The 17069-nt window shown below is 36.8% G+C and overlaps 1 protein-coding gene across 5 annotated transcripts in view; it reads left to right on the top strand.

Annotated features, from left to right (window-relative positions):
* The window catches only part of LOC105471604 (tetratricopeptide repeat domain 17), a 139401-nt gene that overhangs the window by 27936 nt on the left and 94396 nt on the right, over positions 1 to 17069 (top strand). For all 5 annotated transcript variants that reach the window (XM_071074820.1, XM_011724149.3, XM_011724150.3 and 2 more), the window contains 6 exons: positions 8436 to 8605; positions 9918 to 10029; positions 10278 to 10409; positions 14877 to 14986; positions 15502 to 15646; positions 16090 to 16229. In XM_071074820.1, the coding sequence (XP_070930921.1) occupies positions 8436 to 8605; positions 9918 to 10029; positions 10278 to 10409; positions 14877 to 14986; positions 15502 to 15646; positions 16090 to 16229 (809 nt within the window). The remainder of the gene's footprint in view (positions 1 to 8435; positions 8606 to 9917; positions 10030 to 10277; positions 10410 to 14876; positions 14987 to 15501; positions 15647 to 16089; positions 16230 to 17069) is intronic.

Here is a 17069-nt window from a genome sequence, read left to right as displayed (position 1 = left end):
TTCTGCTTCATATGCATAGCAATGACAGGTAAAATATAAAAATAGAAACCAAAATAAAATGTGGGCAGGCTTGAAAGTAGTATAAGCATCTCCATAAACCAGAAATGAGGAGAAGCACTAAATTGGGAATGTGACCAAAGCTACCAACCTGTTGGGCTCCAAGGCCAGGAGCAGGCTATAGTATCTGATATTCAGCACTGTGGGGTTAAGGGAGCTGACAATATTCCATGCAAGATGTAGGAACAGAACGAGGCTTACTGCTTGAAGACTGGGATGAAGCCATTCTGCTCATAGAAAGAGCCTGGCCAAAAAAACAACAACAACAACAAAAGAAAACATATCAAAAACAGAAAGACTAATGCTGATGACCAAAAAAAGGAACTGAATCATCCAATAGTTCAATAATTACATCTTCAATTTCCTGAATATCATTTTAGGGTAGAATATTTGCGATAGGAACTTGAAACCAAAATTGAAAGGTCTGATTCTGAACTTGGTAACTGGATAGAACCTGGAAACAGCCACAAGACTGTGAGACCTAGATGATGGTCATGGAGTGATTGGAAAGAAGGGGATGAGACAGAGGGTGTGAAGAAATACTCCAGGGTTTCTGACTTGAGTGATTGCAAGATTGAAGTTGATGTTAGCTGAGATAAAGAAGACTGAAAGAGGTACAAGATTGGGGAGGAGTTTGGCTTTGAAATGTTGACGTTTGAATTGCCTGTCAGGCATTCAAGAATGGACATCACGTGGGCAGTTGGTTCTTCTAGTGCAAACTCAAGGGGAAAGATTCAGGCTGAAGATAGAAAATTGTTAGTCATTGACAGATAGACTTAAAGCCATGAGACTAGATAAAACAGTTTATCTACCAAGTAGTGACAACTATATGAACATCTTAGATAACAGAAGACAGTGAAGGATAAGGGAAAATCAATTCTACTGAAATTTTATATTCTTTTAAACTATCACTTAAAAATGCGGGCAAAGTAAAGATAATTTCTGACGTACAAAGGCAGTACTAACCACAGACTCTCACTTCAGTTGAAAAATTATTAAGGATGTTTTCTGCAAGAAGAAAAGTAAACCTATTGGAAGTTCATATAATGTATGATAATAAGTTAAAAACATTGATGAAAAAATTGCTAAATTTACTTATTATGCTCTCTGAGGTCAAACTAGATAAAATTAATAATATGCAATTGGGTTGGAGCATGTTCAGTGATTAAAGCATGTTAGATTGTTTTGTCATGTTCAAAAGATAAAAATAACTGAATAAATTAATATGCTATGGGAAAATTTATTGGCAAATATATTAAAAACTTAAGAATGTTGGCTTGCTACTTTGTAAGTAGTCTTACCAAAAAATAAACCACAATATAATTTGTTATTCAGTGTAATTGGTTTCCTTTGTCGTTCTATCTCTTACATTTTATATATTTAAAAGATTATTCTGAGAACAGATCTATAGGCTTCATCAGACTGCCAAAGAAGTCCATGACACAAAAAGATTATTACTCTAGATCCTGCTGTCAATATTCAGGAAATACAGAAAATAGAGGAACATATTCAGTGAACCTTGAGGACCTAGTCAGCAAATTCCCCTAGAATGGCAAACTCTACAGAACAAACAATCCAATTTCCTTTTTTTTTTTCCTTTTTTTTTTTTTTTTTTTTTTTTTTGAGACAGGGTCTTGCTCTGTCACGTAGGCTGGAGCGCAGTGGCATGAACACGGCTCACTGCAGCCTCAACTTCCTGGTTGTCTTCCTCATGCTGTCTTCCTACCTCAGCCTCCTGTGTAGCTGGGACCACAGGCGTGCACAATGCCCAGCTATTTTTTTTATTTTTTGTAGAGACAGGGTCTCACTTTGTTGCCTAGGCTGGTTTCAAACTCCTGGGCTCAAGCAGTCCTCCCAACTTAGGCTCCCAAAGTGCTGGGATTATAGGCATGAGCCACCATGTCTGGCCCCAGTTTCCTTAACACATAAATTACAAGGGAGTGGGGAGAGAAAGTATCCAGTAGATTAAAAGAGATGTAAGAGACAAATCACCCAATTGCAGTGTGTATGGACTATATTGAATTCTGATTCAAACAAACTGTATTTTTATTTTTATTTTTTTTATTTTTTATTTTTGAGACGGAGTCTCGCTCTTGTCGCCCAGGCTAAAGTACAGTGGCACGATCTCGGCTCACTGCAAACTCCACCTCCCGGGTTCACACCATTCTCCTGCCTCAGCCTCCCGAGTAGCTGGGACTACAGGCACCCACCTTCACGCCCAGCTAATTTTTTTATATTTTTAGTAGAGACGGGGTTTCACTGTGTTGACCAGGATGGTCTTGAACTCCTGAGCTGAGGTGATCTGCCTGCCTCGGCCTCCCAAAGTGCTGGGATTACAGGTGGGAGCGATCGTGCCTGGCCTCAAACTATATTTTTAAAAGAGAAGAAACAATTGGGAATTTGAATGCAGACTGGATATTTGATATTAAGGAATTACTGTTTTTTACATGTGATCGTGGTGTGGTGGTTTTATTTTTTTACAAAAGAGGCTTTTCTTTTCAAAACATACTGAAATATTTACTGATGAAAACCAAAAACAAAAAACGTAGGGGACAAGCACTAAAATAATAGACATGCAGGTCAGGTGTGGTGGGCCACACCTGTAATCCTAGCACTTTGGGAGGCTAAGGCAGGAGGATCACTTGAGACTAGGAATTTAAGACGCTGTCTCTACAAAATAATTTTGAAATTAGCCAGGCATGGTGGCAGGCACCTGGAGTCCTAGCTACTGGGGAGGCTGAGGCAGGAGAATTGCATGAGTCCAGAAGTTTGAGCTTACAGTGAGCTATGATAGTACCACTGCACTCCAGCATGAGGGACAGAATGAGACCCTGTCTCAAAAAAAAAAAAAAGGTAAATCTATAGTTACCAAACTTACAAATAAAAAAGAGGATATAGGAGGAGAGGAGAGAATGTAGAAAAAGTATCTGCTATACAAATGCTAAGCAAAAGAAAGCTGATATGGATGTATTTATACAAGTTCACAGTTCCTTATTTGAAATCATTGAGGCTCTATGTGTTTAAGAATATGGTTTTTTGTTTTGGTTGTTTAATTTTAGAAATGTTAGGCCAGGCACAATGGCACACGCCTGTAATCCCAGCACTCTAGGAGGCCGAGGCGGGCAGATTGCTTGAGCCCTGGAGTTCGAGACCAACCTGGGCAGCATGGAGAAATGCTGTTTCTACCAAAAATAGAAAAATTAGCCAGTGTGGTGGTGTGCGCCTGTAGTCCCAGCTACTTGGGAGGCTGAGGTGGGAGGATCACCTGAGCCCAGGACATGGAGGTTGGAGTGAGCTGAGATTGCACCACACCACTGTACTCCAGCAGCCTGGGTCACATACCAAAACCAGGCCTCAAAAAAAAAAAAAAAAGAAAAGAAATGTGACAGGCACAAATATTTTATATTACATTCTACTTCTCTCAGGGCTGTTTCAAAGTCTATAATCAGATACATTAATATTTCTTTAGTGACATGTATGACCATGCGTGTTAAGAGTATAAAGACTGTAAAATGGCTTTCCATCAGGTTTTGTTGCCATGTGAATTTTAATGCAAAAAATTTTTTTAAAGCTTTAGGTTTTCAGAATTTTAGATTTACAATGATAAAGAACAGTGGGCCTGTCTCAGACAAAGTAAGAGCCTAAAATAATGAATAGACAGATACTACATATTAACAACCTACCACAAAATATAATATCATATACTTGTGTGTACCTAACAACTCAGCCTCATGGATGTGAGTATGTTTATATCAAGACAGCAGAAACTGACAGAATTACATGAAAAGTCAGCCAGAGGAAGCAACTTTAGCAGATTTTTGTCAGAAACTGGTAAGTCCAACAAAAATAAGATACAGGAAGTAACACCTTTGGATCTCTGTATAAATCTATACATAGATGTATACAGCGAGACATAGAAAAAGATATAGAGGGAGCGAGTATGCCCTAAATTGAACAAAGAGAACATACAGTGTTTTCAATGTAGAATATTTACCAGAATTGACCACTACCAGGATATAAGGGAAGTGATTTACAAAGTTTTGTTATCATGCGTAATATGTTCTCTGATCACAGTGCAATTAAGTTAAAAGAAATAAAATACACATGCCCAGGAAAAAGGAGAGAAAACACAAATTTTGAAAATCTTGAAGGCATTCTTAAATCACCCATGGTTTAAAGAGAAAAATCACAAAACTTTAGACTATGGTGAGAACACTTCATTTCAAAAATCCTGAAATGAAGCTTAGATATATTTAGAGATGAATTTATAGAAAAATGCATTTATTAAAATAAATGGCACAGTGACTCACATTTGTAATCCCAGCTACTTGGGAGGCTGAAGCTGGAAGATTGCTTGAGCCCAGGAGTTTGAGTCTAGACAGGACAGCCATAGCGAGAGCTTGTCTTTAAAAAAAAAAAAAAAAAAGACTAAAAAGAAATGAGTTAAATATTCAACATGAGTTAGAAAACATAATAAACCAATTAACTAAAATAATATAAATATGGAAATAATAACATAAGAAATTAAACAGTCTCAAGAAAACAGTATTTACTTAAAAAATAAAAGACCAAACTCTAGCAGCAAGACTTATCAGAAAAAAAGAGAAATGACAGAAGAAAAGAAATGTTAGTGATGAAAAAGCAGATATAAGATAAAGATTTTTAAAACTAAAGACATAATTATTAATACTATAAAAACTCTAGACCAATAAATTTGAAAGCTTAGGTATAATGTAAGATTTTAGAAAACGATGAAATTTAAAAACATTGAATAAATGGGTACAGGATAGACTCTTTATAAATGATATTAGGAAACTGATTGTCCATGTGGGAAAAAAATACCTTTCAATGTACAAAAAAAAAAATTTCCTATACGGTTTAAAAATCTAAGTATGAAAAGTGAAACTTTTTACTAAAAAAAAAAATTGATAGACAGTCATACATTGCTTAATGACAGGAATATGCTCTGAGAAATGTGTTGTTAGGGGATTTCACCATTGTGGGAACATCATAGAGTGTACTTACACAAACCTAGGTGATATAGCCTACTATACAGTCACCTATGCTATATTGTCTAGACTCCTAGTCTACAGAACTGTGTTAACATGTGTACAGAACTGTATAACATGTTACTGTACTGAATACTGTAGACAGTTGTAACATAATGGTAAGTATTTGTATATCTAAGCATAAAAAAGGTACAGTAAAAATGTGGTATTGTAATCTAATGAGACCACCACTGGGGTCTGTTGTTAACCAAAAACATCTTTATGTGGTACTTGACTGTAATTGATTGATGTAATTACGATCTCAGGTTTGGGAAGGATTTCTTAAATAAAACAGAGTACAAACCATTAAGAAAACAGTTGATAAAGTTGCCCACCTTATAATTAAAAGTTTTTCTTCAAATGATAAAAGATAAGCTACAGACTAAAAGCCGATACTTGCCATGCATATAACTCGTAGAGGATGAGTTTATAGAATTACTTTTTCCATAAATTTCTACAGATTAATTTCTTATTTATTTATTTATTGTGAGACAGGGTCTCATTCTTGCCCCAGCTGGAATGCAGGTAGGATGATTATTGCTCACTGTAACCTCATTGCCTGGGCTCAAGCAGTCCTCCTACCTCAGCTTCTCCAGTAGCTAGGACTACAGGCGAGCACCACCACTACGCTTGGCTAACTTTTTATTTGTTTCGTAGAGATGGGGTCTCGCAGTATTGCCTGGCTGGTTTCAAACTCCTGAACTCAAGTGATCCTCTAGCCTCGGACTCCCAAAATGTTAAGATTATAGGCACAAGCCACCACGCCATTCCTACACATCAGTTTTTTAAAAAAGAAAACCTATTGGGGAAAAAAAATGAGCAAACTTGAACAGCCAATTCACAAAATATCTCATAAACATATGAAAATATGTTGAATCTTATTAAATATTATTCTATTAGTTGATATAGTCCATATTTTATAGTGTATTAGTCAACTTGTGCATTGGCAACAAATAGCCACAGAACCTCAGTGCTGTTCTTATGAAGGAAAGTGAAGGCTCAAGGAAGAACAACCAAATAATATAAACCTGGTTAAAGTTTCTACTGAGAAGTGATATACACCATCTCTACTCACATTCCATTGGCCAAAGCAAGTCATGTGGTCATGCCTTGAAGTCAGTAGGGCAGGATAGCATATCTCCATGAAAAGTGTAGAGGGAATAATTGGAAACAGATCATAGGCTCTGTCCCCATTAATAACCCCAAAATCTTAATGGCATAAAACAATAAGGCCATGCTAAATGATCATTTGGGGCTCTGTTGGGGATCTGTACCATGTCACTGTGATCCATAAGCCAGGACCTAGGCCGACAGAGCAGCCACTGCCTGTAATATTGGCATTCTCAGTAGCTGAGGGAGAAAGAAAGAACATGGTGAAGCATACACTAACTCTATAAAAGCTTTCCTGTAAAAGGGTCACATGGGACTTATGTTACATTGGCCAAAGCAAGTCATATTGCCCAAGCCTGAGTCTGGCAAAACAGTGATGTATCACCTTGTAAGGAGGGGCAGGATTTTAGTGAATAGTAATACAGTCTATCACAATAACATAGTCTACTACCATAATAAATATAACAAAATAATGTTTCATACCTATTAGATTGGCATAAGTTTAAAAGTATGACAAAACCAAACATTGGTAAGATTCTGGGGATATAGGTGTTATGATCTACTGGGAGAATTCTAATAGTTATAACCACTATGAAAAGCAGATTGACACGTCTGCATAAAACTGAAAATGTGCGCATCCATATGACCCCATATTTCTGCCCTTGCTAGAATTTTTCACATGTGTACAAGGAGACATAAGAATATTGTAGCATTTTTAATTGCAAAGAAAGTTTTTTTAAAAGAAGCAACATAAATGTTTACAGGAAAATGGATAAATACATATTTATACATCCATCTAAATGAAAAATTTAGAGCTATTCTGACTAATGTAGATAAGTATAAAAAACATACATACTTTTTTTTTTTAAAGTTGTAGATACATTAAGTATGATACCATTTATGTAAAATTTTAAAACTTACAAAGCAATGCTGTATGTTGATTTGGGATACATATATAATGAAAGTAATATTTTAGGAGAGTATGGGTAATATAGTATTTTATAAAAATATACGTGGAAATGACACATAAACTCAGATTAATTATAAGAAGTTAGAGATTTAGACAACATTAAAGAATACCTTGAACTCCCTCCCTTTTTTTTTTCTTCGAAAAAAAAAATCTCAGCTAGGCATGGTGTCTCATGCTAGTAGTCCCAACACTTTGGGAGGCCAGGGTAGGAAGATTGCTTGAGCCCAGGAGTTTGAGACCAGCCTGGGCAACATAGTGAGACCCTATTTCTATAAAAAACAGAAAAGTTGGCCAGTCATGGTGGCTCATGCCTGTAATCCCAGTACTTTGTGAGGCCAAGGCAAGTGGATTGCTTGCACTCAGGAGTTTGAGACCAGCCTGGGAAACATGGCAAAACCCCATCTGTACAAAAAAAAAACAACAACAAATTAGCCAGGCATGGTGGTGTGCATCTGTAGTCCCAGCTACCTGGGGGTCTAAGGCAGGAGGATCCCCTGAGCCCTGGAGTTTGAGGTTGCAGTGAGCTGTGATCGCACTACTGCACTCAGCCTGAGTGACAAAGAGAGACCCTGTCTCAAAAAAAAAAAGAAAAAAAATTGGCATTTTGGCACATGCCTGTAGTCCCAGCTACTTGGGAGGCTGAGGTGAGAGAATCGCTTGAGCCCAGGAGGTCAAGGCTGCAGTGAGCTGTGATCGCACCACTGCAGCACTCCAACCTGGGTGACAGCAAGACACTGTCTCAAAAAAAAAAAAAGTGGGGTGGGGGAAGATAAAATATTGGCATATGATAGATATGGGTGTTGAAAAATGGATATTTGTGTTATTTGTACATTTGAAAAAAGAGATATTTTATGAGTGACAGGAATTAACTGGAATACCCAGGTACCAATAGCAGCATGCTCTATATCTTGAAGGATTGAAACAGCTTGACAGGTTTGTTTTCATTGCAGAGCCATTCTGTGCCAGGAAAGTTAAGTTAGTAGATGTGCTTCATGGGTAGTCAGAAATCATATTATGAAGGTACATGTGTGCCACTATGATAAATGTCATGTTCTGTTACTTTCTGTATGTGGACATCTTTTTTGAGAATCTTGTGTGTGTTGACTAAGTTAACTAAGGGCATTTTCAGAATTCTTGTCTTCCTGCATAGAGGATTCTGACTTCTTCAGCTCAAATTCCCCTTTCTCTTCAATGGTAGTTAGACTAAAATATTAGAAGAATCCATTCTGTTCTTACTTTCTTCCCAACAGAAACAATTGGTTGCTCAAAAAATTCACATAGAAGAGAATGAGGACAGAGACACAGGACTGGAACAGAGACATAATAAAGAAGACCCAGACTGCATCAAAGCCAAGGTGCCCTTAGGGGACCTGGATCTGTATGATGGTACATACATAACTTTGGAGAGCAAAGACATCAGGTAAAGAAGTTCTCTTTCCAAAAATAAAATTGCTTTTTCAAACATTCTTTTCTCAAATTAGTAAGAAATTATTTCTGTAAATAGAGTAAGCTTCAATCACAGATGAGTTTTAGAATTTGAAAGTTCAAAATACATACTACATGTAGAATTCTTATAAATTAATTTAAAATATTTAACACCACAGTAGAAAATGGAACAACTTGGCTGGGCGTGGTACCTCACACCTGTAATCCCAGTACTTTGTGAGGCCAAGGCGGGAGGATTGCCAACAGCCAGGAGTTTGAGACCAGGCTGGGCAATATAGCGAGACCCTGTCTCTACCAAAAAAAATGTAAAAATTAGCCAGGCATGGTGGTGTGCACTTGTAGTTGTAGCTACTCAAGAGGCTAAACTGAGAGGATCACTTGACCCAAGAATTCAAGGTTACAGTGAGCTATGATGGTGCCACTCTACCAAAGCCCAGACTCTAGGCTGGGTGACAGAGTGAGACCCTGTCTCTTAAAAAAAAAAAAAAAAGAAAAAGAAAGAAAATTGAACAATTTGTAGTTAAAAAAAAATTAACAAAACATTACTTATGGCCAATAAACATGGAAAAAAATTTCTCAGAAATGATCAAATAAGTATAAGTTGCAATATTTAGATAGTTTTCATCTACCAAAATGGAAAGCATATCAAAAAAATAGTAACTTGTAAAAATGTAGAGAGACTGTCAGTGGAAGTATAAATTGGTTTAACGTTTCTAGAAACAATTGAGCAGTTATGTTAGTTATTAAAAAGTCTGTGATCTTATTCTGTGATCTATCTACTATTTTCTATGTGATTGTTGACTTTAATTTGAACTCCCAAAATGTTTGACTTTTCATGGCAGGTATATGAAAAGGTATGACTATTGACTAATAATTGGTTGTAAAGTTGAGATGCTATGAGAATATGAGAAAAAGTTGACATTTCTTAAAGTACTATTGACTGAGCGCAGTGGTTTACACCTGTAATCCCAGCACTTTGGGAGGCCAAGATGGGAGGATCACTTGAGGCCAGGAGTTCAGGACCACCCTGGGCAACATAGTGAGACCTGTCTACAAAAAATAAAAAAATATATAGCTGGTTGTGTTGGTGCATGCCTGTTGTCCCAGCTATTTGGAAGGCTGAGGTGAGAGGATCGCGTGAGACTAGGAGATCAAGGCTGCAGCGAGCTGTGATCATGCCACTGCACTCCAGCCTGGGCAACAGAATGAGACCCTTTCTCTAAATAAATAAATAAAATATTGTTTATCTCACCTTTTATTCACTCATTGCTTCTTTTTGATTTTAGTCCTGAAGATTATATAGATACAGAATCTCCTGTCCCTCCAGACCCTCAGCAACCTGATTGTACTAAAATTCTAGAACTTCCATATAGTATACATGCTTTTCAGCACTTGAGAGTAAGTAGAGAACTTTAGGATTTTTTTTTTTTTTTTTTTTTTGCATTCTTCTTTCTGTTGATCTCTCACTTATAAAGACTATTTCTCTTTCTTCTCTTCTTCCGAACAGCTTTATAATTTTACAGGCATCTCTTATTTCTTAAAACTCCAAAATATTAGTATTTCAAAATAAATACTGTAAGATACCGAATTATTTGTCATCTTTTGTATCCTTTGATATGTCTTTTGAATCATTTTCTTCTCTTCAGGGTGTACAAGAGAGAGTTAATCTTTCTGCACCTCTACTACCTAAAGAAGACCCAATCTTCACATATTTATCTAAACGATTAGGAAGGAGTGTAGATGACATAGGCCACCTCATTCATGAAGGCCTACAGAAGGTAAGTCAGCAGTCACTTTAAGAGCCAGCAGGCTCTGTGTAAACAGAAGGTATTTTTCTCTTGGAAAATACCTGAGTAACTTGTTTTAGTCTAGAAGACAATTTGAAATTACACTTACATTGATGCAAATTGCATAGTTCAGTGCTGGGGAGAAATATGGATAGACTAGTCTCCTTTCCCAGGAAGAGATGCTGGAAAGTTTTATCTATACTAATTGATGAAAAACGAAATACAAACTGACATTAGCAACAGGGTTTATAGGCTGGATTATATACATTGTGTGTGTAAGAAAGTTAATGTTTTAGGGTCTTTAATATTATCTACACACAATACATATATTACTACTGTTTTCTGAGACAGAAAAAGAATCACCACCAGCAATAAAATCTTCTGTAACTTTCTTTTAAGGGAACATCTACTTTAAAAAAAAATGAAATAGGGATTTATGTAACAGGACCCAAGAATTTAAATGTGTCATTCAGGATTAACGTGGGCATTTAGAAAATGTTTTTGTTCTTCTTTGTGCCTAAGGAGTATCATAAAATGCAGTTTAGTTTCTAAGCAGTATTGTAGTGGTATAAAATAAGATGTATAATTGCCACCTTTGTATACAGTTTATTCAAATACATAACTCTGTATATTGAGAGGAATTTTCAGATAAAAGTACAATAATAACGACTTTCAAATGCTTTATATGGTTATTTTTGTAGCTGTGTTACCATCTTCATCTTATTTTTCTGAAGGTAATATAAAACTTTTACGTTCCCAGAACTTGATGAGTAATAAGAGAAAACTGGCCCAGGATTTTACAGTATCCTTCAGAGAATGGTTAGTTGAGAGTAGACCATAGTGGTAAGTGTTCTATAGAAAATTAAAACAGAAAGTAACTGGGCGGCTACTTTAGATCTAGCAGTTGGGGTTATCTCTCCGGAAAGGTGAAATTTAAGCTGACACCTGAATCACAAGAAGAAACCAAAATTCAAAGACCTTGGAAGAGCATGCTAGGCCACAGCAAAGGCTCTGAATCCTGATTGAGGTTAGGTGGTTGTATTTGTCTGCTCTGGCTTCCATAACAAAGTACCACTTTGGACCGTTTCTGCTCAAAACACTTCTGACACCAAACGTATGGAGTTTTTTCTCACACTACTAATTCTCCAGTTCTCCTGACACCAACTAGGTGTTCTCCAACTCAGTACAATTCTGACACTAACTACCTGGAGTTAGCACGACCCCACAGGTCAAGGACTCAGTCCCACAAGGCTACTTGCACTTCAGATGCCAGTCGCATGTCAAGGCCACCAGACAAATCAGCTATAAAGTCAAGAGTGTTCCCACAACTGCCTCCCCAAGTTAGAACAGCTCACAGAAGTCAGGAAAGTGCTTTACCAACTATTATTGGTTTATTGTAAAGGATGCAATTCAGGAACAGCCAAAGCCATAAGCCAGGGAATAGGGAGAAGGAATGCACAGAGCTTCCATGTCCTCTCCAGAACACCATCCTCCTAGAATCTCAATGTGTTCACCAACCCAGAAGCTCTCAAAACTCTGTTGTTTAAGAGTTTCTATGGAGGTTTCACTATGTAAGCATGATTGACTAAAGTATTGGCCATGAGCGATGAACTCAATCTCTACTTTCTCTCCCATCCCCGAAGGACAAGGGGAGAATGGGATTCTGAAAGATGTAACCCTCTAATCATGCCTTGGTTTTTCTGGGACCAGCATCTGTCCTGAAGCTATCTGGGGGCCACCTGCCTCCAGTCATCCATTAGCATATGAAAGACACACATTACTGCTGTGATTCTTCAAGTTTTAGGTTTGTGTGTCAGGAACTGGGGACAAAGACCAAATATATTTGTTCACACCACATACTAGGTGGCCTAACAAATTTATTATTTCTCATAGTCTGGAGGCTGGGAAGTCTAAGATCAAGGTGCCAGTGATTTGGTTCCTGGTGAGGGCTCTCTTCTTGCCTTGCATATGGCCACCTTCTCTTTGTGTCCTCACATGGCCTCATCTGTGTGCATGCTTGAAGACCGAGAGAGAGAGATCTGTCTTCCATTTCTTATAAGGACTCTTATAGGAAGAAACCAAATTTGGGCCCCAGCCCTTATGACCTCATTTAGCCTTTATCCACTCCTCACAGGTCTGATAACACTTGAACATATGAACTTTGAGGAGACATAGATAGACATTCAGTCCATAACAGGTGGCGTGCAGCCAAATTCAGGCCAATATTGCTGGAGCCTGGTGAGCAAGAGGAAGGATGATAAGGAATGAAGCCAGAGAATTAGGCCAGTGCCAGATTATGTAAGGGTCTGAAATCCAGGGTAAGGATTTTGGATCTTATTCTAAGTGTGCTGAGAAGTCAGAGCAGAGAAGCAATGTATTGCAATTAATGGTTTAAAAGATCACTTTGATTGCTATATGAAGAAGTTATTGAAAGGGCCACAACTGGAAATAGACCTGTTAGAAAGCTGTTGCAGTAATTCAAGAGAGAGATGAAGGTGGTTTGGACTAGCAGTTGTTAGTAGTGGAAATGAGAGGACTTGAACTATTTAGGAGATATTTAGGAGTTTAGAAGCTGATGAGTTAGATATGGGGATTGAGGGCAAAAGAGGAATCAAGGAAAACTCTTAAATTTTTGACTTGAACAACTTGAAGGAGGAGAGTGTTGGGGTGGGAGAAGAGAAAATAAGAGTTCTATTTGGGCCATGTTAAATTTGAAACACCTATATGAGTTTGGAATTTCAGGGAAAGTTAAGAGTTGGGCACATAGAGAGTAATTATTAAATAATGAATATCTGAAGCCAGGGAACTGGATGAAGTCATCTGGGGAAGAGTAAAGTTTGAGAAGAAGCCAGTTGACTCCTGGGTGCGTCCCACATGTATTTATCAAGCAGAGGGGGAAAGCCAGCAAAAAAGACCAGAAAGGGTATCCTGCAGAATGCGATGTCCTAAGAGCCAATGGCAGAAAGTGGTCAAAGGAAGGAGGGAGTAATTCACAGTAACATTAGAACATTTATAGATTTGGGGGAGATTTTATGAGAATTACAGAAAGATATTTCTTTAAATATGTATTTTTATCTTACCGCCAGTATGCTATGATATATATTTAACTTATACTCTTTTCAGTAGTTCATGTAGAACTTTTAATTGAACTTTTGTCCCAGTTTACACTCTGACATGAAAATAAAAGAAGAAAATCAAAATCAAAGCATTGGTTGATTTGAAAAACAACTTTCTCAAAAGGCCATGAAAAAGAAAACTGAAACCTCGGCCACAAGTCAGTTGTGAAGAATGTATTGTCCTTTAACCAACTTCAAGTAGTAGAAGTTCGTAGTCGATCTGCTAATAGTGCAAAAATCTGAAATTGCATCACTCAAAAATCACATACTTTTCTTGATAGAATGCTTAAGGATGAATAATGCAGGATTGTACTTATTGTAGTCTTCAAAAACTACATTTAACTAAATTTAAACTTTTTAACTACATTAAAATAGCTCTTTTAAAAATAATTGGGCCCTTGCGAAAGATTCATACTATAAAAATCTATAAAAGAAAGTAAAGTGAATAATTTCAAAACTGGTTTGTAATATATTCTTGTAATATATTCTTTTGGAGTTTGATTTTTACACAGCTTTATAGTTAAAACGTAATTATTCCCCATAGTATACATTTTTAATAATAGAATTGTGGGAGTCAAAGGGCAAATGTAATATACATTAATATGTATGTTAATGTAATATACATTACATTTTTAAAGCTTTTTACATGCATGTCAAGTTGTCCTCCAGAAATGCTGTAGTAACTTAGCATTTCTATAGTTTAATATCTAAAGTTAATAATATTCAGTAAGTATTGGCATTCTTTTTAGTCTTTGCCACTTCGTAAAAGGAAAACCTGTATCTTTTAAATTTCTATTTGTTTGTGAAGTTACACATTTTACATACTTCTTAGCTGTTTGTTCATGTTTTTGGCCCCTTTTCCTCTTTTTTTTTTTTTTTTTGTCTTTATGTTTAGAGTAAGCCTGTTTAGGTTTGTGCCTTCACTCAGATATTACATAAATAGAAAAATTTGTACAATGTTTATTTCAGGAATTTCACGTTAGAGCTATTTCTAAGTAGATGAGGTCTTCTGACTTAACTTCGGAAGTCGTGAAATAGAGCTCAACAAGTTGTGGTCAATTGGTGGGATTTTCAGCTTTATTTCCCTCTTGGAATAAGCTGGAGTCGGATGGTCTCTATATGAAGACCACACACTAATGCACGTGCTCAGTTGATGATTAGAATACCCTTTTGACAGGTATAGTTTCTTTGCACTGTGTCCTCTTCTTTATCATTGCTTATCATTAGTCTGGCTCTTCATCTTGAATTTCAGAAGAGCCAGAATATTAAAAGTGCTCCTTTTGACTATTCTAAATTAAACTGTCTTGAGTCCTGTTTGTAATTTCACTTTTTTAATCTCTAGAACTCTTCCTCATGGGTACTGTATAACATGGCTTCATTTTACTGGAGAATTAAGAATGAGCCATATCAGGTAGTAGAATGTGCCATGCGAGCACTTCACTTCTCTTCCAGGTAAGATTCCTCCTCTTCTGGACTTGATTTTCCACATTCCTCAGGACTGTTATAGAAACAATACATAAGAAAGCAATAAGAAGCAGCATTGCATTATCTACTTTTCTCCATCCCTCTTCAAAGAAATAAGTCCCACAACAACAACAACAAAAATCACAGATGTCAAAAAGTTCAAAGTGATAATTGTGTAGTATACTTTCCATTTCCATTAAGGAAAAAATATGTTATGTAGATGCCCTATGATTCACATAGGACTTGAATGGAATTATCGTAAACTAAGTTTAACTTTTCTTAAAGCAAATATAAGTCCTAAATAAATTGTAAAATCATAGTGTCTGCAAGACAAAATTTGTAGCTATCAGGTTAAGAACCATCAATAATTTAAAAATGAAACACTATGATTATCTTATTTGCTCCACCTATATCTTAGTTTCCTAAGCACAAGTAACTTTGAATGTCATTTTTCCTTGTCAAGTGGTTCTACATAATCGTGGAATATGTGCTGCTTTCCTTAGGCACAATAAAGACATTGCCCTGGTCAACCTGGCAAACGTTCTACACAGAGCACACTTCTCTGCTGATGCTGCTGTCGTGGTCCATGCAGCTCTGGATGACAGTGACTTCTTCACCAGCTATTACACTTTGGGGAATATATATGCAGTAAGTACAACTGTTTGTTTCATGAGTCATGCTAGTAGTCGCCACTTTCTTTTTTTTTTTTTTTCCTCCCCGCTCGGTAGAATGTTACTTTTTTCCATTTATTTTTTGGTCTGAACAATGGAAATGAAATTGGGAGGAAGAAAAATCCTCAACACAATAATGTAATTGTTCTAGCCTCTTGCCGAAAAAAAATAATAATAATTAAATTGGGATTTTAAACTTCTACAGGGTACACCTTTTAAGGTTAGCAATACCTTCCAACTAAACCATCCTATAGTATGCCTTAATATTGTAGGGATCTGGTCACTGATCAAAATAATGGTCACTGTAGAGTAAGATGTAGGTGTGATCTCATAAATCATTAGAGGATTCGGACAGATGCAACCAGGCCATGGCTCACATTTTTTCCCCTTGTGCGTGTGTGTGTGTTTTTGTCTCTTCAGATGCTTGGGGAATATAACCACTCAGTGCTCTGTTATGACCACGCTTTGCAGGCCAAACCTGGGTTTGAGCAAGCTATAAAGAGGAAGCATGCTGTCCTATGTCAGCAAAAACTGGAGCAGAAATTGGAGGCTCAACATAGGTAATTGAGAGGAAAAATTTCACTGAAGCACTAGCACTATAGAACCTTAGGTTAAATCTGTGTAGGGGATATCAGTGTTAATTTGGTAATTGGAATTAAGAAAGAAACCTCTTCAGTACTGCAGGTCCTATGCTGTTTCTGTTAGTCCTGGTGGTTTAGCACGATTCATTGGTTGTGTAGAGGAATATCTTTAATTGTATGGATTCCTGCAACTAGAGACTATTTGTAGTAAAAGCTGTCATTTAAATCTTTATTGACCATTGATTACTTTTATGAAGTCAGTTGGGATGGGGAGACTGGGATACTTAGTAACTTTGTTGACTACATTTTTATTTCCATAGAATATACTAAGTTTCAGTAAAATCACTTACATGTGCAATAGTTGATATTTCTCCTCTTGGAGAGAGGTGGTGGCTTCTAGGGTTGGGCTCTTGTTAAGGTAGTTAAATGGGATCAAGAGACATTATTTGGCCCACATTTTAATCATGATTGTGTGTTAGGTTCTACAGTAATGGAATTCTATTGTATTTGATCCTTGAGGTATAATAAATTAAAAAACATTTCCTTCAGTCAATAGGGCTAGTTAAGAAACTTTATGTTAACTCAGAAGTGAATTTTTCATATCTCAGAATTAACTGTAATAGTTGAGTTTACTTTGGTTAGTAGAGAATTAAATAGAGATTTAGAATTCATTAAGCTTTTGTATTTGCTTATTTTCCAATCTGTTTAAGGCATAACATGGTAGGAAGTAAAAAGGATGACAGCTTGCTTATTCATAACTGGTTTCTGTTATACCTGGCTGAGCTTTTCCAGTATCATGCTCTTAACTGAGCTGGCTCT

The sequence above is a fragment of the Macaca nemestrina genome, chromosome 12 (assembly GCF_043159975.1).
Source record: "Macaca nemestrina isolate mMacNem1 chromosome 12, mMacNem.hap1, whole genome shotgun sequence".
NCBI classification, from domain to species: Eukaryota; Metazoa; Chordata; class Mammalia; order Primates; family Cercopithecidae; genus Macaca; species Macaca nemestrina.
This window is presented reverse-complemented; position numbering and strand designations above follow the sequence as displayed.